General features: G+C 41.4%; 1 protein-coding gene across 2 annotated transcripts in view; it reads right to left on the bottom strand.

Annotated features, from left to right (window-relative positions):
* LOC121567481 (limbic system-associated membrane protein-like) overlaps positions 1–24568 on the bottom strand; it is a 1290508-nt gene that overhangs the window by 966839 nt on the left and 299101 nt on the right. Inside the window, exon 1 of one of the 2 annotated variants that reach the window (XM_041877553.2) lies at positions 12461–12690. The exons of the other annotated variant lie outside the window; for it this stretch is intronic. Coding sequence (XP_041733487.1) covers positions 12461–12524 — 64 coding nt within the window. The 5' untranslated portion in view covers positions 12525–12690. Of the gene's footprint in view, positions 1–12460; positions 12691–24568 lie in introns of those variants that run through there. 2 annotated transcript variants of the gene reach the window in all.

The raw sequence follows: 24568 nt of genomic DNA, 5'->3' as shown, positions 1-24568 counted from the left end.
GGCACAGTCCAAAAAGAAGGAGAGTGTAGCTGCACAATGCACGCTATAATATTCTTCTGTATCTTAGTCCATGCCGCTCTGTCATTGCTTGTCCGTATATGTATATATTCTTGAATCCCATTCCTTACTTTTTTGTGTGTATTGGGTATATGTTGTGAAATTGTTAGATATTACTGCACTGTCGGAGCTAGAAGCACAAGCATTTCGCTACACCCGCTATAACATCTGCTAAACACGTGTATGTGACAAATACAATTTGATTTGATTAGTCAGGATCGAGGCAAATATGAACGGAGCAAAGTACAGAGAGATCCTTGATGAAAACCTGCTCCGGAGCGCTCAGGACCTCAGACTGGGGTGAAGGTTCACCTTCCAACAGGACAACCACCCTAAGCACACAGCCAAGACAACGCAAGAGTGGCTTCGTGACAAGTCCCTGAATGTCCTTGAGTGGCACAGCCAGAGGCCGGACTTGAACCCGATCGAACATCTCTGGAGAGACCTGAAAATAGCTGTGCAGCGACGCTCCCCATCAAACCTGACAGATCTTGAGAGGATCTGCAGAGAAGAATGGGAGAAACGTCACAAATACAGGTGTGCCAAGCTTGTAGCGTCATACCCAATAAGACTTGAGGCTGTAATCGCTGCCAAAGGTGCTTCAACAAAGTACTGAGTAAAGGGTCTGAATACTTAAGTAAATGTGATATTTCAGTTTTTTCTTTTTAATAAATTAGCAAAAATTTATAAAAACCAGTTTTTGCTTTGTCATTATGGGGTATTGTGTGTAGATGGATGAGGGGAATTAAAAAATATATATCAATTTTAGAATAAGCCTGTAACCTAACAAAATGTGGAAAAAGTCAAGGGGTCTGAATACTTTCCAAAGGTACTGTATATCACTAGTAGTATATTTACAGTTAATTCCTAGAATTTCTAATCTACAATGTTTGTTTGGTTACGGTAATGTCTGTTAATGCATCCAATATATTATTATTCCAGTCTTTTACCGTTGTCATTATCGGAGTTGACACGTTGTTTGCAGAGCGCACAACCTTTGCTACACTTGTGAGAAACAATTTTTGGTTTATTTAATTTAATCTATGAGTGTTGTCAATTTAGTCATTGTCTTTTGTTTGGAGCAGTCCTGTCAATGTTGAGTAAAGACGCGCACCTGATTACGCATAGAAGTAGGCCTATAAGCTAACTGGCCTGCGCGCAAATGTAGGCATATAAATGTGTCCATTTGGGGATCTGATAGTATTTCTGATTGGCTTAACGCACCACCAATAATGAGCTGTGGAGCTTCTCAAAGTAATGTTTTCACCTCAAACGAAGTCTGTATTTACATCCATTGAGAATGACAATAATTCTGCAATGTATTTTTAAAATCATCGATCATTGAGGCACTGCAAAGCAGTGTCAAATATACAGGACGAAACACCCGGCCAATGTGTCCCATAACAGCTGGGCCTACATGGGGTGGAAGCCTCATTTACATTGCTGTGATAACTGGGGGAGGATGTTGAAAAACTGGGCTACTTCCTTATTTTGCTTGTGGTTCCAAATGCCTTTTTCCTTTCTCAGGCTCATTTTGGCTCCTGAAGGAGGAATGCTCACCCAGAATTTCCTCACAAACCAATTAAGGATTCCTCCCGCGTTCCCGCTGCCAGCTCTCTGCTCCCACTCCCCGCTCCCTGTAGGAATGAGCAGGAGCAGGAGCAGGCCATAAGCAGTCATGCCTGGGAAATATAATAAACATCAAATGTGTTTTTAGTCGCTTTCATAATGAAGACATTAAGAACATTAGACCGCCGAACGCAATGACACACAACAGACTGGCGGAGCAGTTCTTAACAGGATCACCGCGTCAGCATACTGATTAAGAAAGAGAGAGAGAGAGAGATGAACACCCCATAATTCTTGTCAGAAGAATGTCTGTCCTTCAGCGCACTAACAATAGTACTCTACAAAATGTGCTTATGCAATTGTTATAACAAAGCTCATAGATTCTTGATCCTTCTCAGATTTACTGCTCTGTTGTCAGGTTACCTCATATTGTGCTACTTTGATAAACTACCCTGTTTGGAAGACTGAAGAGTTATACAGTCATACCTTCTGGATATTGCTGTTTCTGCAGGAGTAGCTAATGATATCCCATCTGTGTGTTGATGTAGCATTGGCAAACACACACACAAATGTACTGTGCATCTAAACCAGCTATTCTCTTCACTCCTTAACATTGTCAATGATTTATCTTCAGTCAATTAGCCGACCTCACAAAGGGATCACGGGAAGATTAATTACTATGACAAATAACATCATTACATTAATTGATACCATATCAATCATCACCTGAGCAAAAACAATTTATGATCAGAATGAATTGCCATTACAGGTGCTGTGTAGTACATAGAGATATTTGGGCAATCATAATTATTATCCTCTGTGTGCAGCTGTACATTGTTAATAGTCCAGGTAGGCCACTGTGCTTCAACCAACAAGGGAAATAGGAGGGGTGCTCAACAATAATGACAATAATCCAGTGATAGAACTTACCCAAGAAAAACATCCCAAAAGGACTAATTCCTGGTGAACAAGTTGGAGCACTCAAGAAACAGGCAGAGATAAATATCCTCTTAACTCAGACTTTATTCTATGATCGGATGTAAATGTATATAAGTACTGACATTTAGACATCACATGACTTCAGAGATCCATTTTTTATGTCTCACTCGCATTCCAATGTGTGGACCAACTTACCACAGCCCCAGGTACCTTTACAATGGCAGTCAGTGTGTGTCCCACTTTTCTCTACGCAATACTCATCTAATTCTATTAGTCCATTAGGATTTGGTGATTCATTATCAGATTGGTAACAAGATTCCGTTTTCGAAGAAAACAGAGCTTACAACCATTGTTTCTACGACTGAACTCAAAGCAGAAAAGTTAATAATGAAAATTACAAAGTCTAATTTCCTCTAATTAAATCTGAAATCTCAGGAGGATAGGTTTGGCACTCTGATAAACAAGAAAATAGAAAACACTCCCTGCTGCACACATGTCAAACCAACATGCTGTCTGGCTGGAAAGACTGGAAACTAAAAGCCTCAGGTTCATAACAACTCTCTAAATCTCAGAGTCTAAATATTGCAAACAGAACACTCACCAAGACAGCACTGTATGTCAGTGGTTGTTTCTTATAGTCTGTAACGAGGGAAACCGTGGTCTGGAACAAATCCATTGTCACATTTATGAAGTCAATCTTAATAACGGAGCTTTGGGAAAACAGTTAAGGGTCTGGATTCCAGAGGAGAAGGAAGGCAGTGGATATTAAAGAGAACATGAGACAAATTGCTTCTCTGCAAGGTTCACCACACCCTAAAATGTCTTGAGACATTTTGTATCATTAATAATTTAGAGATTAATAACAATTATTAGCTGACTAGCCACATGTGGATCAAATAGCTTTAGAGTGCCAGAATCAATTCCAGTTTGAAAGATCACCCGTCACTGGAAAAAATAGATCACTGACATCCGGGAATGCTGGAGATGTGCATCTGCCAGTAAAGCCAAGATAAAACCAGAAGGCTTGCAACTCAAGAAATGGAGCAAGGGAAGTGTTTGTCAAACACTATAAGAGACAAAATGGAGTATGTGGTCCGGAAAACAAACTGTATTTTAAGTCCTCCATTGAAAGAGTGTTTTGATATCTTAACGTTGTAAAGACTACACTCTGGTAGTGAGCTGGAACCTGACAGATGAAAGATGTTTCCGACCCTATTCTGGAGTCACTGAAGCACACTATTAAGTATGCAAGGTGTTGTAGAGAGTCAAACAAAGGCTGAGAGAAAGATACGTATTAGCCCAGGTACCAAACAGAAACATATGTCCTTTCTCCTGATGATACCTAAATGCCTGTAAGACACACCAGCGTCATCCACACATAGCCAGTCAGCAAACAGCTTGGAAACAAATGTACTTAGCATTGGGTTGATGAAAAATGCAGAGGAGTGGCTGAGTAGGCCGGTTATAGAGGTCAGAAATCAGAGGGCTTGTTCAAGCCATACACAGAAGGAGTATTGCTGTCTTCATTACAACAGTGGAACACTACTTCTATACAAGCAAGAAGATGATCCTGGATTTGCATCACTATGAAAGGAAGAAAAACCTCTCTATGTCACGGTTTCGGCCGAGGCTGCCTCTCTTCCTTGCTCAGGCAGGCTTCGGCGGTCGTCGTCTCCGGAGTACTAGCTGCCACCGTTGTATGTTTCGATGTTCGTTTGGTTTTGTCTTGATGTGGTACACCTGTTATCGTTTAGCGTTCATTATTGTCCTATAAGTTCTCGTTGTGTTTGTCATGTGTTGTGTGTGATTGAACTTGCTGTCGTGTATGTCTGTGCTTCGTTCTCTCCTCTGTGTTGGAGAGGTTCTCGCACGTGTTTGTGCGTTATTGTTATTTTGTTTGATTTTACACCTGTGTGCGTAATCGCTCGTATTCCAAGCTCTTTTGACTCGTTATGAGTTTTGGTTCACTAAAGTCTATTGGACTAAGTTCCTGCGTCCTGCGCTTGATTCCTGCACCACACCTTCACAGCACACCTTCTGACACTCTAGACTTCAAGATGAGAATCAGAAGCAGGCGGAATGTATTGTCAGGGACTGGATGGCAGAGGAATAATACTAATAAGAGTTTCCTCATTTCATCTTCATTTAGTTATTGGAAGACTTTCTATAAACATCAGCAGTAGAGTATCTATTTGCCGAATTCCAACATTGTGTATGAAGATACATTGATTTCATTTTTGCATACTGGTATATTTTGTCTTCTCTCTACGCATTCGTACAGCTTCCCCATTCTCCTGTTTCAGCCATGATGAATATGTCAGTTTGCCCTGATAGAACAAACAGATAAAAAACAAAATATGTAGATTCCAACCTGCATGATTGTTATAGTGATTATGATTCTCACTGGAAGATGAGTGTTCTACATCTGCATTGCTTGCTCTTTGGGGGTTTAGGCTGGGTTTCTGTATAAGCACGTTGTGACAACTGCTGTAGTAAAAAGGGCTTTATAAATACATGTGATTGATTGTTCCATAGAGAGATACAGCTAGAGAGATACAGCTCCTGAAATCTTATTATTGGTTATGATGATACTCCAATCAAATGTAAAGAGTTTACACTAATGTAGGGGATTTTGCATGTGGGTTGTTGATTACAAATGTATCACTTGAATCAACAATAAAGAGATGCGAAGATAGCCTCGGTGGAGTATATAAAAAAAACATTTGTGAGAGCTTGAAATTGATGCAACCTCTTGGAATTATTTGTCTAGGGGTTCGACATTTCAGTTGCTTTCATGAGTTTCAACCTTGTGATTAAATGTCTACATGCTTTGGTGTGCTGCTCAACAGTATTGTATTATATTGTCTACATGAATAGACGGTTTGTTTGCCATCGGTATTTGTAGCTTGTTAGCAGGGCGGTAGCTACATATGAGGACACTGAAGTCCAGACCGCTGTAATAAAAAAATAAAATAAAAAATATATATATACATATACACACACACACACACACACACACACACACTACTGGTCAAACATTTTATAACACCTCCTCATTCAAGGGTTTTTCTTTATTTTTACTATTTTCTACATTCTAGAATAATAGTGAAGAGGTCAAAACTATGAAATACCACATATGGAATCATGTAGTAACCAAAGAAGTGTTAAACAAATCAAAAGATATGTTATATTTGAGATTCTTCAAATAGCCACCCTTTGCCTTGATCACAGCTTTGCACAATCTTGGCATTCTCTCAACCAGCTTCACCATGATATGCTTTTCCAACAGTCTTGAAGGTGTTCCCACATATGCTGAGCACTTGTTGGCTGCTTTTCCTTCACTCTGCGGTCCGACTCATCCCAAACCTTCTCAATTTGGTTGAGGTCGGGGGATTGTTGAGGCCAGGTCATCTGATGCAGCACTCCATCACTCTCCTTCTTGGTAAAATAGCCCTTACACAGCCTGGAGGAGTGTTGGGTCATTGTCCTGTTGAAAAACAAATGATAGTCCCACTAAGCCCAAACCAGATGGGATGGCGTATCACTGCAGAATGCTGTGGTAGCCATGCTGGTTAAGTGTGCCTTGAATTCTAAATAAATCACAAACAGTGTCACCAGAAAAGCACCCCTACACCATAACACCTCCTCCTCCATGCTTTACGGTGGGAACTACACATGCGGAGATCATCCGTTCACCAACACTGCGTCTCACAAAGACACAACGGTTGGAACCAAATATCTCAAATTTGGACAAATTTCCACCGGTCTATGTCCATTGCTCGTCTTTCTTGGCTCGTCGTTCTTAATGGTGTCCTTTAGTAGTGGTTTCTTTGCAGCAATTCGACCATGAAGGCCTGATTCACACACTCTCCTCTGAACAGTTGATGTTGAGATGTGTCTGTTACTTGAACTCTGTAAAGCATTTATTTGGGCTGCAATTTCTGAGGCTGGTAACTCTAATGAACTTATCCTCTGCAGCAGAGGTAACTCTGGGTCTTCCATTCCTGTGGCGGTCCTCATGAGAGCCAGTTACATCATAGCGGTTGATGGTTTTTGCGACTGCACTTGAAGAAACTTTCAAAGTTCTTGAAATGTTCCGTATTGACTGACCTTCATGTCTTAAAGTAATGATGGACTGTCGTTTCTCTTTGCTTATTTGAGCTGTTCTTGCCAAAATATGGACTTTTACCAAATAGGGCTGTCTTCTGTATACCCCCCTACCTTGTCACAACACAACTGATTGGCTCAAATGCATTAAGAAGGAAAGAAAATCCACAAATGAACATTTAAGAAGGCCCACCTTTTAATTGAAATGCATTCCAGGTGACTACCTCATGAAGCTGGTTGAGAGAATCCAAGAGTGTGCAAAGCTGTAATCCAGGCAAAGGGTGGCTAATTGAAGAATCTCAAATATAAAATATATTTTGATTTGTTTAACACTTTTTTGATTACTACATGATTCCATATGTGTTGTTTCATAGTTTTGATGTCTTCACTATTATTTTACAATGTAGAAAATAGTAAAATAAAGAAAAACCCTTGAATGAGTAAGTGTTCTAAAACTTTTGACCGGTAGTGTGTATATATATATATATATAACACATTGGGGGGGACTCAGTCAGGGTCTCAACTTACTGTTGAGAGTTAGAATAGTAGAATACACAAGGTGCAATTTCTAAACTTGGCTGTGCATAAGCAGTTTTCCTCTTGTTATGTCACTCACTGACATTCACTCAATTAGTCCTTCTCCTGTTCCCACCAAGCCTGCACTCTGGAAAACCGACAACAACCCCACTGAGCACATCAAGGCCCTGTAGTGCTAACCTGGAGGGATGAGGAGAGAAGCCCCTCCAACAGACACCATGTTTGCGGTTAGCGATCCGTGTTTCACCCCAAAGTATCAGAGGATCACAGGCACCAGAAGCCTTGTACAGGGAACACAGAGCTAATTGCAATTTTCCTGTGATGGGGCTCTGAGAGGTGACGCGTTGCAGACATTAAAGAGGATGAAAAGCGAGGTAGCACGGGGGGAGTATAAAGGTGTATTGCTGTGGTTCCGCTCTATTGTGTTTTATTCCAGACCCAACTCAGAACCTGACTCTGCTTCCCTCTCTCCCTTCCTGTGGCCACAGCACAGTATTTACATCATTCCCAAGCACAGCTCACCTTAGAGGAACCCCAACCACATCCTTCCTACAACCAACCACAGAAACATGGTTGGAATACAGGAAGGCCCAACAAAACACACTGTCAATTCAGTCGGATTGTGGACTTTACAGTGGGAAGGAAAATCACTAGTCCCCAAAGAGAGATCAACACGGACTCCAGTGAAAGGGCCGGCGAGAGAGAGCATCAATTATTCATTAACTCAATCTTTCCAATTCATTTCTGAATGAGTGTGTATTCCCTGTGCGCCTGACATTTAATGGGTATTGGGTAATGTTTCTTAGTTCTCCATCCAAGGCTGTTTTGGGGACAATCCCAGAGGCCATTCCAAACAGATTACAGAAACTAGCATCCTCTGACTTTATTTAAGGATTGTTCTTGTTTCCGAGGCGATGGCACTATTTTCCTTTGAATAAGCATATTTCAAAATTGTGTTCCTCCCAGGTGCCTAGTGTGCATTGATCACCACATGAAAGGCAATTATTTGTATTACTGGAACAAGAAATCAATACAATTATATCCACAGCTATCCTATTCCATTTCTGCTATGCCATCTCTGGATAATTGACAAAAGTCATTTTTCCTCCGAAAAAATGTACAGCATCAACACCATTAAAACAACTGTACCTCAAGGTTCCTAATACTTTCCATCAGAAAAGGATTAACCAAAAAAGAAAGAAAGACAATGCATGGCACAAGGCTAAACTGTTATTTTCTTCCTCTTTGTTCAACTGCAAAGTCATGTTTATTTTTCAACATGTACAATCAGGGAAAAAATAATTTGATGCCCTGCTGATTTTGTACGTTTGCCCACTGACAAAGAAATGATCAGTCTATAATTTTAATGGTAGGTTTATTTGAACAGTGAGAGACAGAATAACAACAAAAACATCCAGAAAAACGCATGTCAAAAATGTTATGAATTGATTTGCATTTTAATGAGGGAAATAAGTATTTTACCCCCTCTCAATCAGAAAGATTTCTGGCTCCCAGGTGTCTTTTATACAGGTAACGAGCTGAGATTAGGAGCACACTCTTAAAGGGAGTGCTCCTAATCTCAGCTTGTTACCTGTATAAAAGACACCTGTCCACAGAAGCAATCAATCAATCAGATTCCAAACTCTCCACCATGGCCAAGAACAAAGAGCTCTCCAAGGATGTCAGGGACAAGATTGTAGACCTACACAAGGCTGGAATGGGCTACAAGACCATCGCAAAGCAGCTTGGTGAGAAGGTGACAACAGTTGGTGCGATTATTCGCAAATGGAAGAAACACAAAATAACTGTAATTCTCCCTCGGCCTGGGGCTCCATGCAAGATCTCACCTCGTGGAGTTGCAATGATCATGAGAACGGTGAGGAATCAGCCCAGAACTACACGGGAGGATCTGGTCAATGATCTCAAGGCAGCTGGGACCATAGTCACCAAGAAAACAATTGGTAACACACTACGCCGTGAAGGACTGAAATCCTGCAGTGCCCGCAAGGTCCCCCTGCTCAAGAAAGCACATATACAAGCCTGTCTGAAGTTTGCCAATGAACATCTGAATGATTCAGAGGAGAACTGGGTGAAAGTGTTGTGGTCAGATGAGACCAAAATCGAGCTCTTTGGCATCAACTCAACTCGCCGTGTTTGGAGGAGGAGGAATGCAGCCTATGACCCCAAGAACACCATTCCCACCATCAAACAAGGAGGTGGAAACATTATGCTTTGGGGGTGTTTTTCTGCTAAGGGGACAGGACAACTTCACCACATCAAAGGGACGATGGACGGGGCCATGTACCGTCAAATCTTGGGTGAGAACCTCCTTCCCTCAGCCAGGGCATTGAAAATGGGTCGTGAATGGGTATTCCAGTATGACAATGACCCAAAACACACAGCCAAGGCAACAAAGGAGTGGCTCAAGAAGAAGCACATTAAGGTCCTGGAGTGGCCTAGCCAGTCTCCAGACCTTAATCCCAATAGAAAATCTGTGGAGGGAGCTGAAGGTTCGAGTTGCCAAATGTCAGCCTTGAAACCTTAATGACTTGGAGAAGATCTGCAAAGAGCAGTGGGACAAAATCCCTCCTGAGATGTGTGCAAACCTGGTGGCCAACTACAAGAAACATCTGACCTCTGATTGCCAACAAGGGTTTTGCCACCAAGTACTAAGTCATGTTTTGCAGAGGGGTCAAATACTTATTTCCCTCATTAAAATGCAAATCAATTTATAACATTTTTGACATGCGTTTTTCTTGATTTTTTGGTTGTTATTCTGTCTCTCACTGTTCAAATAAACCTACCATTAAAATTATAGACTGATCATGTCTTTGTCAGTGGGCAAATGTACAAAATCAGCAGGGGATCAAATACTTAATTCCCTCACTGTAAGGGAACAATCCACTATTGTATAGTATGTGCTATGAAAGCCCCTAACAGTCCATGTGCTCTATGAAGAGCAAACACAGTACACGTGCTATATGACTTTCTCCTGACTACGATAGTGATCTACGGTGCAGTTTCATTACTAGTTATCTGTGTTGGCTGCACTGCACTCAGAAGAGGCTCCATCTCCACAGAGAAATGAACAGTGGGCATTTAGAGCAGCATCTTGCCCTGCCTAACCCAATTCATTTAACAAATGAGCATTATGTTAACACAATAAGATGGGTAATTTAAAGTTAGATGAAGAGGAAAAGTGGGCCAGTGAGGAGGGCCCGACATGGTCGAAGCCACCGACCTGTGACACCACCCCAAGGTGTGAGACATGGCCAGATTGGTTAAGCATACAGGGTTCTGTTGGAGATCAAAGTGAAAATGCTGCTGTGTCTCTCCTGCTGTGGTTCCATGTAAACAGACCTAGTCAGGGCTCTACGCTGACCTTTATTACAAGGAGCACATGTGCACCTAAGTTGAAAAATGGAGCCACAGACAAAGAAATGTAGGAGCACAATGAAAAATATTTGAGATATTAAAGCTAGAATCTTTAATTTTTCTAGGCGTACTGTTGCTCCTAAATAAAAATTCCAGGTTGCACAGCAAAATATTTAGGCGGATATGCGAGTAAAATGGTTGCACTGTAGAGTACTGCTAGTGTACATTAGGAAGACCTAATATGACAGCCCCTGGTGGTTGCTTATAACATACATTCTGCTGTCATGATTAGGCTGAATCATGCATTGCATTTCATAGAGAATATATTAGACATTTAATGTCATAAGTTAGAGCTGGAAGCCCCTAATGTTGTTGACCCGGAGGTTGTGGTTTCCTTCAAAGCCATTTCCTAATTACGCCCAAAATTACTTCAATAGTCATGTCACAACGGCAATCATTTACCAAATTAGAATTAGTCTGCACACAGGGGTCCTTGGTGGTCACCAGGAACACCCACAATAACACTGAAACTCTTGGCAAAAGCATACAAAAGCAGTTGGACTGAGAGCCACAAGGTGGTGGGTTCATATCCTGTGCAGGCCAACCACCAAATTTGATACATTAGTGTTAGTAGTGGGATACTGCCATGAGGCCATCAGAGATGTGCCCAGGCATGAGGAACTGTGGAAAGAGAGGGATTACATACTAGTGGACATTATCTTAGTACAACACCAGCAATCTGTTCAATGGGGGCCTATTGATGTTATGTATAGATGTTGTATTGCACATACCGTCAGAAGAAGCTGTCTGAAGCTAGGCAGGGATGGGCCTGTTTGATCCCTGTATGGGAGATGGAAAGCTACTGAAAGTGGGTTGGAGGGCCAGTAGGGCGAACTCTTCCCTCTGGTCTAAAGGAGGCCCAAATGCCCCAGGGCAGTGATTGGGGTGAGGTAACTGCCCTCAAATGGTTCCATCCCTCGAATGAGACATAGCACCCAAGATCTGACTCTGAGAATAGGCCTTAATTCCCAATACCATCATACTATCTGGGGATGAATGAACCAGCTCCCACTTAGTTCATTCAACCCCTCTAATGTCCTTTGCCATGCAACTCATCCCCAGGGTCGTTGCTATAGCCTACATGCATTCTCAGTCAACTCACCTTGTAAAATGAGGCTTGAATAAATTAATTAGACACTTTTATGTATCGTTATTTTGGTTACTGTATCAATTAAAGTCACTTGACAATGCACCACCTTGCATCCTCAGCCAAGCTTGTGACCTGTCTGATCCTTGAGCTACAGTGAGATCGTCCCACAAAGTAGAATGTTCAGTAGTCTACAGTGACAGATGAAGCCATCAGCTTCGAAAGCTACTAAAATCAATCAGACATGAGGAGTGTCATCAGTTCTATAACCAAAGGGAGGTACAGAAAGATATAGCAACAAGATTCAAATTCAGCAGGGACATCGCAGACAAGTCACTTAAGAAATAATTTAATAACTTGTGGCTTGAGCAATTTCCCATGAACTCACGCCACTGAATGTGTCCTCCTCCACCACCCCCACTCACTTTGAATCGTATTGGTGCCATCTTCAAGTACTATTCAATATCTCCCCCTCATCGTGTAAGTGTAGCCTACTTCTCTATGTGTGCGTAAGTACACTATTTGTTTCAAGAGAGCAATACATCGGCAAGGATGAAAGTCATAAATACCGGGGATAAATAATAAGTCGTAGAAGACACTAGATCAAAGTTGCAAACGAAGAGGCTAAGCAGGCATAGGAACACAACATGAATTCATCTGTAACTCCAAACTGAAAAGAGGAATGTGACTGGTAATCTAAAGCAAAAATGAACTAGAATGCAACTGTACCTTGAAATCCAATGAAGAAAAAGAACCCCGGTATCCAAATTGTGTGTATCCAGAAGGAATTCATGTTGTCCTCGTCAGCTTCAAAACCTCTCCTGATAGTCAACGTGCAGGTAGGTCTCTTGCAATAATTTCGTGACCAGGCAGTATCGTTTTTTGGTATAAATGATGCTCAGAGGGCGTATAGCTCCAAGGCTATGTTCTAATGCTGCAGAACACTATACATTTCAAGTGCTCGAGCGCTAAACGCATCCGTTTTGCAATCACGAATAGTTATGCACTTTAGCGCTTTCCTCTCCTGGTCGTCACTTCCACCTAGTGGTTAAGCAAGTACCTAGAAAAACACAAATTGGACATCATCTTCTGATTATTGATATTGATGAGGATACGGACTCATGCTGCACGCGGGAGTCACCGGTCAGCCTATGTTCCAACTGTGTTTATTGTGCAATTGCGTTGGTATTTCAGCAACGCTTTATGGATCGACAGTCACAAGCATGCCTGTCATCTAGAATAGCATTTTGAAACATTGCATAACATCTGACATGACATGTTGAATTTGATTAATGATTTCACATCTGACATATTCTAATGAATGTGTGTCTCAGTGTCTAGATCCATATACATGCTTCGATGATCTATTTTCCCTCTTAACACCACTGTAGCTACTCCAGTCATAACTTCCAGGTCTCTCTGATGCATAGGCTACTACAAACCAAGAAAACAAATCAGGACAAATACGCACAATTACAGTTATTTCAACAACTTAATCCAGATTGATTCTCTCATTGCATGTGATATGCAATCTGTGATAATACCATTATTTCCAAAATATAGTCCCAACACATACAATAACCATGCTAGTTGAAAGAGATCTCTAGCTACCTACTATGAAGCCTTCAACACCTCAACAGCCACACAGCAGTCCTCAAGAGAGGGATGACCTTTAGGTACCCTCTGTAAACCAACGACAAAGGTCCTCTGTACTGCATGAGGTGTGTCCCTACCAGAGGTGAGGCTTGGCAGAGGACAGGAGAGCAGGATAGCAGCACAGAAATCTGTGGAATACTAATAGTGATATTTGGTAAGAGACTGCTTCATTCAGCCTGCAGGCAAGGTGGGGGCAGGCTGTTTGTAAAGACACTTGAAACTAATCAAAGTCCAGGGGACCATACTCACTAGAAAATTGCCTGTAAGAGAGAGGACAGACAGGGAGAGTGGCAGAGGGAGAGGGAGAGGCAGAGAGGGAAAGTGTTTCCCCTTTAATGTGCTCTATTCCTCTCTCTCTCTACTGCCTGCCAAACACTGTCTTCTCATCTACCGTTTTACATGTCCACGATTGACAGCAAGCCTAAATCAGACAAATTCTGCAAATTCATTCAGTGTGGCAACCTTGTCTTTCTTTGTGATCAAGCATTGTTTTTTCTTACTGAATCTTACTAAATTTTATTGTGATAGCAATGAAAGCGGATGCTGCCTGAACATGCTGTTGTATTCCCGCTTCTAAAGCTCAGTCTCCTATTGTAAACCCTGCTGAGCTACATGACTGGTGTTGCTGAATTGAACTATGCTCAGATCCTAGTCATTTGTTATGTATGAATGCCAATGACATTACAGCTTCAATAATTGAAAAGAAAAACAAAAGTGACTCAGGAGGATGTCTGGATGTGATGCATAACACACCTTATTGAATAATGAATTACCCTTGTTCTCTACCTGTTATACACCACCATGTGAACCACAAGCTTCTGCTAGAGAACCCTTGTGTGTACACAATTCACATTCAAGGCTGAATAGTATTTCTGTTACTGTCTGATGTAGTCATCAATGAGATCCCTGCAGTTTAGCATGCAAAGCCAAACGGTATCCCATTAGAATGTATTTACGAGCAGCATGTAAGAGCAACTGGCCAAGGACTGCAGTAAATTGTCATAATGTTTTCTCAGTTGTCGGTACAAATCCTTTCTTTCCACAACACCTCTCACGTGTAGGCTATCTCTATGACTCACATGGTTTGTCATTTCATTGGGATATTTAATTGAACACATGCAGGTCGCAGTGAATAACCACAAGGCCACCACTGCTTGCTTGCTCAACCCAAACATGAAATGTGTGAAATAGTGTGTCAGTTTCTCATGGGAATGCCTGTTATCTGTGCGCAGATAAAAGTCTAAGCCGTTGAGGGGCAGGGGGGTATAAATGTATTATTATTTTTGAAATAAAACATGAATAAATGGCAAAAAAGACAGTCAATAAATTAATCAAAAGGAATACTTTATTTAACCCCTTATTTTTGGGGGGGACAAAACTACTACCATACATCCATTCATTTGTATGGGTTACGTTCAGACGAGTCCCGTGACACTTGTGGGGGTCATAGAGCAAAACGGAGAACACTATCGTGTTTGTGACCTTTCCAAAGTGGGGCATTAGTTTATAGCCCAAGTGTTTCTGACACTACAGACAGAAGTTGGCACATCTGCGTTATTGACTTCAGGCCAAACCATTCGGGCGCTACAGACGTTTTCGTGAGAAGACCGATTTTCAAGATGTCTCATGGTATGACAAACATCGCTATAGCTCGGCACCTTCCACCGCAGATGCGGAAGGCCGACATAGGCGGATGTAGTGAATTGAGACGCAGCCCAATTAAAAAAACATCTCCAGTTTAAACTGATAGATTTTGTTATGTTACACGGGTGAGTCAATAGACTTCTAAGGATTAAGGAGTAACAGTAGGCTCCTTAAGATTACATCTTGGGCTAATATAGTGCCTGCCTTAAAAATATAAATATTTGTTTTATATAGTCTGTGTACTACTACTGTGTTTGGAAGAAAGCAGATTTTAAAAACTGTCATCGAAATACCCAAACCTTTCTTTGAACGCAAATAGGACAGAATAATCTAAAAATAATCTGTCATGATGGGGACAGTCTCAAAAACGCAGGACAATATTTTCTATCCCCTCCCATGATTACCCCTCTAAGGCCAGGGACACACCTAGCTGCATGAACAAGGATGGACACGGTCAGATGAGCTGCATGCGTCAAAAGACAGACCATTTGTGTGTTTTTTTGTTGGATAATCATCTCCGTTGTCATTCGTCCGGCAATGGATGACTCCCATTGAAAAAGCATTAGCTCCATCCGAAATTGTTAGACACAAAATCCCAAAGTGTCTATGGCTATTCCTATTGTGGTTTGCAATTTTCATGGCTGGAGCCCAATTACATTTAAATTTTTGGTCCATCCACATTTCTTCCGTTCACAACAATACATACAGGCTCAGTGTGACGAACATGTGAATGTAATTTGAATGGCAACTATTTGAGGGGGTGTGAACAAAGTGCTTGGAATTGTGGGAGACCGCCCATAGTGCAGGGGTATTCAAATCTTACCCTGGAGGTCAAGAGTACTGTGGTTTTCTGTTCTACCTGGTAAATAATTGTACACACCTGGTGTCCCAGGTCTAAATCAGTCCGTGATTAGAGGTGAATAATTAAAAAAAGCAGTGGAACTAGCTTTCAAAGGTACACTCAAAATACTTTTTCACTGACTATGCTTCTCTGAGATCTTTCAGGTTGGCCGCCCCAAATATCAAAATATTCATCTTCGAGTAATGACTAAGTACAGTATGTTTTCCCGTATGATAATTTCCTTCAGCAGCGATTGCTCACGGCCTACTTCAGTCATCGGAATAAGGATAGCCTGAAACTGCATGCAGACAATTCCATCAAGTTAGCCATTAAGGAAAAACACATTAACTTGGAGTCAGTCGAGCACTACATGTTAGTCCAGAGTAGATCGATAGCCATGATGAACTCTGTTTGGGTTGAGTATTCAGTGCTGTTTGAAAGATATATGGAAAAACAAGCCGCTGGATTTCTGCACATTGAAAGCACATTCCTTCTGTCAGGACTAGTGGCACTGAACATAAAAGGCTACTGTGATCAGGCTAAATCTTTCTCACAGACACCCCTTCAGAGAGCAATGAGGAAGAGACCCATGTAAGTCGTCTGATGCTCTTTCTAAGACGCTTTGTTCTTCCGAGGAATGGGAGAGTGGCTCTGACAGGCCTGTCATCCTCCTATCATTAATCTTTGGAAAGGGACAAGTAAATTAAATTGAGAAGTTGGGGCGTGGTTATGGCGTTGAATTGAGCGGACGTGTTTTTAGTGTTCTCCTGCCAATTTCGGCTAAACTTCTTTTAAAATATTTTTATCTCTGATTTTAAATCCTCGTAACAAGAACAGCAATTTTCTTCGACAATTTCAGGGGTATCTACATCCATTATGAATCGACTCAAACCTAGTCCTCCTAAAACAAGAAGAACATCTCGCATCGACAACGTGGTCCAGGATAGGCCAGTTAGCCCTGCTAATTCAGCCAGCTCTACTAACCCAGTTAGCCCTGCAAGTTCAGCTAGCTCCTCACACCACGAGTCTGACATTTCCAACCAACGATGTCGACGACCTAAACCAGAAACAAGTGGTTTTGGAAGCAATCTCTGCCATGAGGGCGGACTTTTCCACCAAACTCGAAGGTGTCCAAACAGGGATTAGTGAGGTTAAATGTGACCTTCAAGCCTACTCCATGCACTTGGGCGAAGCAGAGGAACGCATTAGCATGGTGGAAGATACTGTCGTCACTGTCTGATTTACAATGGAGTTTGAATCTCCCTCTCAAGCCGTGGCATAAAACGTGAATCTTCTTCCTAGTCATGTTGCCGCTGTGAAGTATACCACCACTCTGGCCTACGGAGAATTAAACCACCTTGGATTATGTGACTGTTGGCAAGCTAACTAACTTTAGCTAATTTATTAGCTGCTACTGTAGCTAGCATAACAGTTAAGTGAATAATATGGCGAGCTCGCCCACTCAAAGTTTCCTTCTATTATTTGTAGCCTGTATGTGCTCATCAGTTAGCTCAGTTTCTTCTATATGACAGGCAAGATAGTTGTCCATTGAACGTCATGTTTACGTTTATTTTTGTTATATTGATAATTCTCTTCCATTGGATTACATAAAACACTGTAAAATGCCGGTGAAGCTGTTTAGCTCCATGTCAACGGACTCGAAATGGCTAACGTTACCTCACTTATTTAGCCAGTGAGCCAGCCTTAACACATCGGGACCTTATTCATTCATCCCGCACCACCGAGAAGCATCCGGACTACTTTATATGAAGACTTAAGTTTAGATCATATCCTTGGACTAAAATGATATGTGTGATGTGTAGCATTTTTTTCTCTAGTCATTTTTCTCTAGCCAAGGTTCCTCAAATCTAACAAACAGGCACCCATAGACGTTACCATAGCAATGCCATGTGGGATGTGTAGCATGTTTTTCTCTAATAATTTCACAACAGTAGCTAACATTGTGTCTGTAGCCTATAGCCAAGGTTTGTCAAAACCCTCATTCCCCTGCTTTTGAAACCCTTTTGAGCTAATTATGTTTAACTCACCATTAGACAAAGCTTTTGTAACAGAAAACATTTTTATTTCTGTGAAACCATAATCCCAGGGTTTGGTTGTAGAGTTTGGAGATGCATTTGGACAGGTAATTTGTCATGGCCAGGATGCATTGAGACTACCGCTGTCCTCAGGGGTTGGACACTGGACTGGAAAACTTGAGTTTCTTCCATATTGGGCCTCAGACCCTCATCAGAGAGAGTGAGAGAGTGCGAGTGAGAGCGAGAAAGAGACAGAGACATCGAGAAAGAAGAGTGAGAGTACTGGAGACACAGCTCTGATTCTGTCATGTCTTATGGAGGATGTTTCCTTTGTGACCTCGTATGGAGTGTCCTGAGACAGGGGTGTTTTTCCTTAGTGCTTCTAGTCAATTTGTGCCTATTGGGATACAGTAGTCAATAGAGACACTATTGCTATTAAAGTATGTCAGTTGCCAATGGCTACCAGGGTTAACCTATCTTGATTTGCAGAGAATGATAGATAATAATTGTATCAGAATTATCCATCTGCGATCACAAGTAGCATACTGCTTGAATCAGGTTACAATAGGGAGCAGAAGAAGAAGTCCCGTCCGGTTGTGAACTTAGTCAGCTATCCATTCTAAAGTCAATAGAACCGACAGTTCTGAATTATTAACCTTATTATTTGTAACAATTAAATAAGACTAGTTGCGTAGTTTTGTTAAAAAATGTAACGTTTACAAAATGTTTCGACAATGGACAATATAATGACTCATCTATTTGACAGATAATTGTCAATGTAATTACAAAATGGCAAAATCAAGACTCTCCTTCCATGTATTCCTCATATAAGCCAACTGCAAAACATTGATGGGCTGTATAATAGATACCTGGCTAAGCTAACAACCAGGGACTTCCTCTTCTGCTCCCTATGCTATTGACACTTTATGATACTTTAGTCTGGTGTATTTTACCACTATAAACAGTCTCTCCTCGACCCACTGCTAGGCACCACCTTAGTCCTGATTCTGTAAGTGTAGAGGGTGTCGATCAACATGCATAGAAGTCAAGCTGTCTGTTCAGCACCAACAGAAGACAGAGGCTAGAGAGGTCAGGACCCTGGACAGCTCTCAAGCAGCCTTGCCGTTACAGCAGAGCCTATGCTCGTCATATTCCCCAGCTAAATGGGATTACGCAATCATTCTAGTGTTGCAAGGCAAAGTGGAAGAGAAGTTTTGAGTTCCAACAAGCAAACCTTAGCGAATACCCCAAATATACAGTGCATTCGAAAGGTATTCAGACCCCTTCCCTTTTTCCACATTTTGTTACGTTACAGCCTTATTCTAAAATGGATTACATTAATTTTTTTCCTCATCACTGAAATATCACATTTACATAAGTATTCAGACCCTTTACTCAGTACTTTGTTGAAGCACCTTTGGCAGGGATTACAGCCTCGAGTCTTCTTGGGTATGATGCTACAAGCTTGGCACACCTGTATTTGGGGAGTTTCTCCCATTCGTCTCTGCAGATCCTCTCAAGCTCTGTCAGGTTGAATGGGGAGTGTCGCTGCACAGCTATTTTCAAGTCTCTCCTTTCATCTTTCCCTCGATCCTGACTAGTCTCCCAGTCCCTGCCGCTGAAAAACTTCCCCACAGCATGATGCTGCCACCACCATGCTTCACCATAGGGATGGTGCCAGGTTTCCTCCAGACGTGATGCTTGGCATTCAGGCCAAAGAGTTCAATCTTGGCTTCATTAAACCAGAGAATCTTATTTCTCATGGTCTGAGAGTCCTTTAGGTGCCTTTTGGCAAACTCCAAGCGGGCTGTCATGTGCCTTTTACTGAGGAGTGGCTTCCGTCTGCCCACTCTACCATAAAGGCCTGATTGGTGGAGTGCTACAGAGATGGTTGTCCTTCTAGAAGGTTCTCCCATCTCCACAGAGGAACTCTGGAGCTCTTTCAGAGTGACCATCGGGTTCTTGGTCACCTCCCTGACCAAGGCCCTTCTCCCCCGATTGCTCAGTTTGGCCAGGCGGCCAGCTCTAGGAAGAGTCTTGGTGGTTCCAACCTTCTTCCATATAAGAATGATGGAGGCCACTGTGTTGTTGGGGACCTTCAATGCTGCAGAAATGTTTTGGTACCCTTCCCCAGATCTGTGCCTCGACACAATCCTGTCTCTGAGCTCTACGGGCAATTCCTTCGACCTCATGGTTTGGTTTTTGCTCTGAAATGCACTGTCAACTGTGGGACCTTATATAGACAGGTGTGTGCCTTTCCAAATCATGTCCAATCAATTGAATTTACCACAGGTGGACTCCAATCAAGTTGTAGAAACATCTCAAGGATGATCAATGGAAACAGGATGCACCTGAGCTCAATTTGTAGCTCAGCTGGTAGAGACCGGCGCTTGTAACGCCAAGGTAGTGGGTTCGATCCCCGGGACCACCCATACACAAAAAAAAATGTATGCACGCATGACTGTAAGTCGCTTTGGATAAAAGCGTCTGCTAAATGGCATATTATTATTATTATTATTATTATTAATTTGAGTCTCATAGCAAAGGGTCTGAATACTTATTTCTAAAAACCAGTTTTCCCTTTGTCATTATGTGGTATTGTGTGTAGATTGATGAGGGAAAACATTAATTTAAACCATTTTAGAATAAGGCTGTAACGTAACAAAATGTGGAATAAGGGAAGGGGTCTGAATACTTTCCAAATGCACTGTATGCTCAAAGTTAAAAGTCCCATTGTTAGAAACCTGGTTCCCCCCATTAAAACGGTTGTCCTGGCTGTCTCTACCCCTTGCCCCATCCAGCTAAATGTTTTGCAGTGTCTTGTTGCTTTAGTCTACAGATGCACAGCCAGTAGTGAAACATACTCAAGTTCTAGCAACACAAACTTACATCACCACAATTGATCAACAACCTTACTGTATCTCAGCCAAACAACCTGTGCTGCTGTAACAAGTGCAATTTACATGGAAATAGAGGGCATCACATCCCTCAATTCATTGTGTTAATCATTGAGGTGAAAGATAGATGGAGCATTACTAGAAGTCTCCCACTGTAATAGCACCCCTTTACACCTTTTTCCTCACCGACAAATAAAGTGCTGTTGCCCGTAAATTGATAAGGTGTCAGAAAGGATCAGATCGTAGCTACTTCATATTATTATCCCATTGTCCTTGTTCTCTGCCAGAAGGAAGTCAATGGCTTCTGAAATGGACTTCTTCAAGGAAGAGTGGATCCCGTGATTTGTAAGATTGAGACTTCCCACTTATAACAGCTGTATGGAATATCAACCCATAGGCAAATAAGATGGTGGGTTAATATGAAATGTAATTCAATAATGTGCGTAACCATATTTCATATGGAAGGTAGCTATTTTATAGCATTTTTCCCAACTATTTTCCAGGCTCAATTTCCACACTCACAATAAGGCAAATTAGGGTTATTTTCTAACCTAATAGCCGTTCCTGAAAGGTATACTGTGGAGAGGACAATTTATTGACCATTTCAAAACTATGTTATATCACTTTACTTTATTGACATTGTATAACATTACATTTTTCAATTTTTTTGCTCATTGCAATTGCTCTCTATCAGTGAAAGATCACAAACCTAATACTAAAAGGTTATGAAATGGATTCTAGGATGGATTGTGCACATGACTGAAACTGCATCTCAGGAATTGCCAGCTAAGAACTAAAAGGAATCTTATTTCATTTTTGCAGATGTGTGATTGAGACCAAAGACATGACTGCTCAACAGGAGAAGCATATGAATAAAACAACAAGCTATAGAATGATATGGGAACTAGGGAGCCCAGCCTGAAGAGGAACACTCAGACCTGGCAGAGGGAAAGAGAGACTGAGACTGAGAAGGCAGAGACAGCAGTGAGCAACATTACATAAAAAGCATTGACATTTGAAGAAGAAAAATCACAGAGGGAGACTCATTTCAATCAATGGTGGGTTCCAATCATAAACCATACCTCCTGGAACTGGTCATCTTGAGCCACATAAACTTTATGAAAAATCCTTGGATGTCATTGTGTCTTTTTCTGAGCAGTGATTCATTGTATGTTTGTGACCAGTGCCTGTGTCAGTCAATGACAATGCTTATACAGTGGCTTGCGAAAGTATTCACCCCCCTTGGCATTTTTCCTATTTTGTTGCCTTATAACCTGGAATTAAAACAGATTTTTTGGGGGTTTGTATCATTTGATTTACACAACATGCCTACCACTTTGAAGATGCAAAATATGTTTTATTGTGAAACAAACAAGAAATAAGACAAAAAAAAACATCTTGAGCATGCATAACTATTCACCCCCCCAAAGTCAATACTTTGTAGAGCCACCTTTTGCAGCAATTACAGCTGCAAGTCTCTTGGGATATGTCTCTATAAGCTTGGCACATATACCCACTGGGATTTTTGCCCATTCTTCAAGGCAAAACTGCTCCAGCTCCTTCAAGTTGGATGGGTTCCGCTGGTGTACAGCAATCTTTAAGTCATACCACAGATTTTCAATTGGATTGAGGTCTGGGCTTTGACTAGGCCATTCCAAGACATTTAAATGTTTCCCCTTAAACCACTCAAGTGTTACTTTAGTAATATGCATTGTCCTGCTGGAAGGTGAACCTCCGTCCCAGTCTCAAATCTCTGGAAGACTGAAACAAGTTTCCAGCAAGAATTTCCCTGTATTTAGCGCCATTCATCATTCCTTCAATTCTGACCAGTTTCCCAGTCCCTGCCGATAAAAAACATCCCCACAGCATGATGCTGCCACCATTGTGGGGATGGTGTTCTCGGGGTGATGAGAGGTGTTGGGTTTGCGCCAGACATAGCGTTTTCCTTGATGGGCAAAAAGCTCAATTTTAGTCTCATCTGACCAGAGTACCTTCTTCCATATGTTTGGGGAGTCTCCCACACGCCTTTTGGCGAACACCAAACGTGTTTGCTTATTTTTTTCTTTAAGCAATGGCAAGCTTTTTTCTGGCCACTCTTCCATAAAGCCCAGCTCTGTGGAGTGTACGGCTTAAAGTGGTCCTATGGACAGATACTCCAATCTCTGCTGTGGAGCTTTGCAGCTCCTTCAGGGTTCCTTTTGGTCTCTTTGTTGCCTCTCTGATTAATGCCCTCCTTGCCTGGTCCGTGAGTGTGCAAAGCTGTCATCAAGGCAAAGGGTGGCTATTTGTTTAACACTTTTTTGGTTACTACATGATTCCATATGTGTTATTTCATAGTTTTGATGTATTCACTATTATTCTACAATGTAAAAAAATAACTTGAATGAGTAGGTGTGTCCAAACTTTTGACTGGTACTGTAGACAGATGTACCTGTACTGGTTGTGACTGAGAACTTCCCCCCAGAGTTGGATTGTAGCTCTATAAAGATATGATTTGTCCCCAGGTCAGTCAGAGGTTGAAGGTAATCAAGTAGACCTCTTTAGGAAGTTAATGTAAGGTATCATTATTTTCCTCAAGGGGGAAAGCTTCTCAACATAAATTGTGTACCCTCTGTATATCTGTCATTTCCATTGGGCTGAATGTGAATGTGCCGTCTTATACTGGCACAATGCGGACAATTCAAATGATTGATTCAATAAGTATTACAATTATAGTAGTTTACTATTTCTGATGAAAATGTGCTGGTAAAAAAAGACTCCATGTGGTCTGTGTTGTTTTTAGACCTCGGTATGTCTGGATTCTAAACAAACTGTTCAGGAAACATGCCGTTTGCTGTATGATGCATTTGAATGTGAAAGCTGTTAAATTCAGCAATTTACAGTAGCTACATGCCTGCCAATCAGTGATAAACAACACTGAACCTCAGACAGAATCTGTAAGATTGTACTTGGTAAGATTTTGTACAGGTATTCTTATCCAGAACACTATAATCTTCTTATGCACACTTAATTTACCGAGCATAACTCAAACAATATCATATAAACCCATAAAGCTTCACTAATAAAGCCTCGCATTTGGAGAGTTTATTTTACAGACTGGCTGTTCCATCTAAATGATGAAACATTCCATATTCTTGAAAAATGTATAGATGACGATATTATTTATTGCCTGAGTTTTTCTTGGAAAACTGCCAAACAGAAATGTAGTCTCATGTAGTAAGTTTGGAGGGAAAGTTTAATTCAAAGCAAGACTCAAGGTAGTGAATCATAGCATATACTGGGCTAAACATCTGACAAATGTTGATCGGCCTATTTCTCTTTTATTATACAATCAAAGTGGAATTTTGTCTATTTGCAAGATCTTCCTTTCCACTTGCTAGGAAGGACAAGGACACTGAGGATGCTTTTATTAATTTACTTGAAGGACTTGATTTTTACATATCAAAGGCTAATGAACTAAACATTCAAATATAGAAAACAAAGAGAGACAAACATGAAATAGCCCACTATTAAGCTGATTTGAATATGATTTGCATAGCATAAGTCTTGATTAGAATATGAGTGTGGACTTCTAATTCATAGGCGTTGAGCTTGAACAGCCCTATCGAGTTGCCACCCAGTTTATCTGAAGTGAGCTCAATGGGGCAGCTTGGCAGTATGATTATAATAAGCAACAAGTGTTGTTTGGAGATGGTGTAGAGTTAATGTTCCACCCACACACACTCACTGCACACACACACAGGAGCGCACCTGGACACCCAAG

The sequence above is a fragment of the Coregonus clupeaformis genome, chromosome 6, assembly GCF_020615455.1.
Source record: "Coregonus clupeaformis isolate EN_2021a chromosome 6, ASM2061545v1, whole genome shotgun sequence".
Classification (NCBI taxonomy): Eukaryota; Metazoa; Chordata; class Actinopteri; order Salmoniformes; family Salmonidae; genus Coregonus; species Coregonus clupeaformis.
The sequence above is the reverse complement of the archived record's forward strand: the minus strand, read 5'-3'. Positions and strand labels throughout refer to the sequence as shown.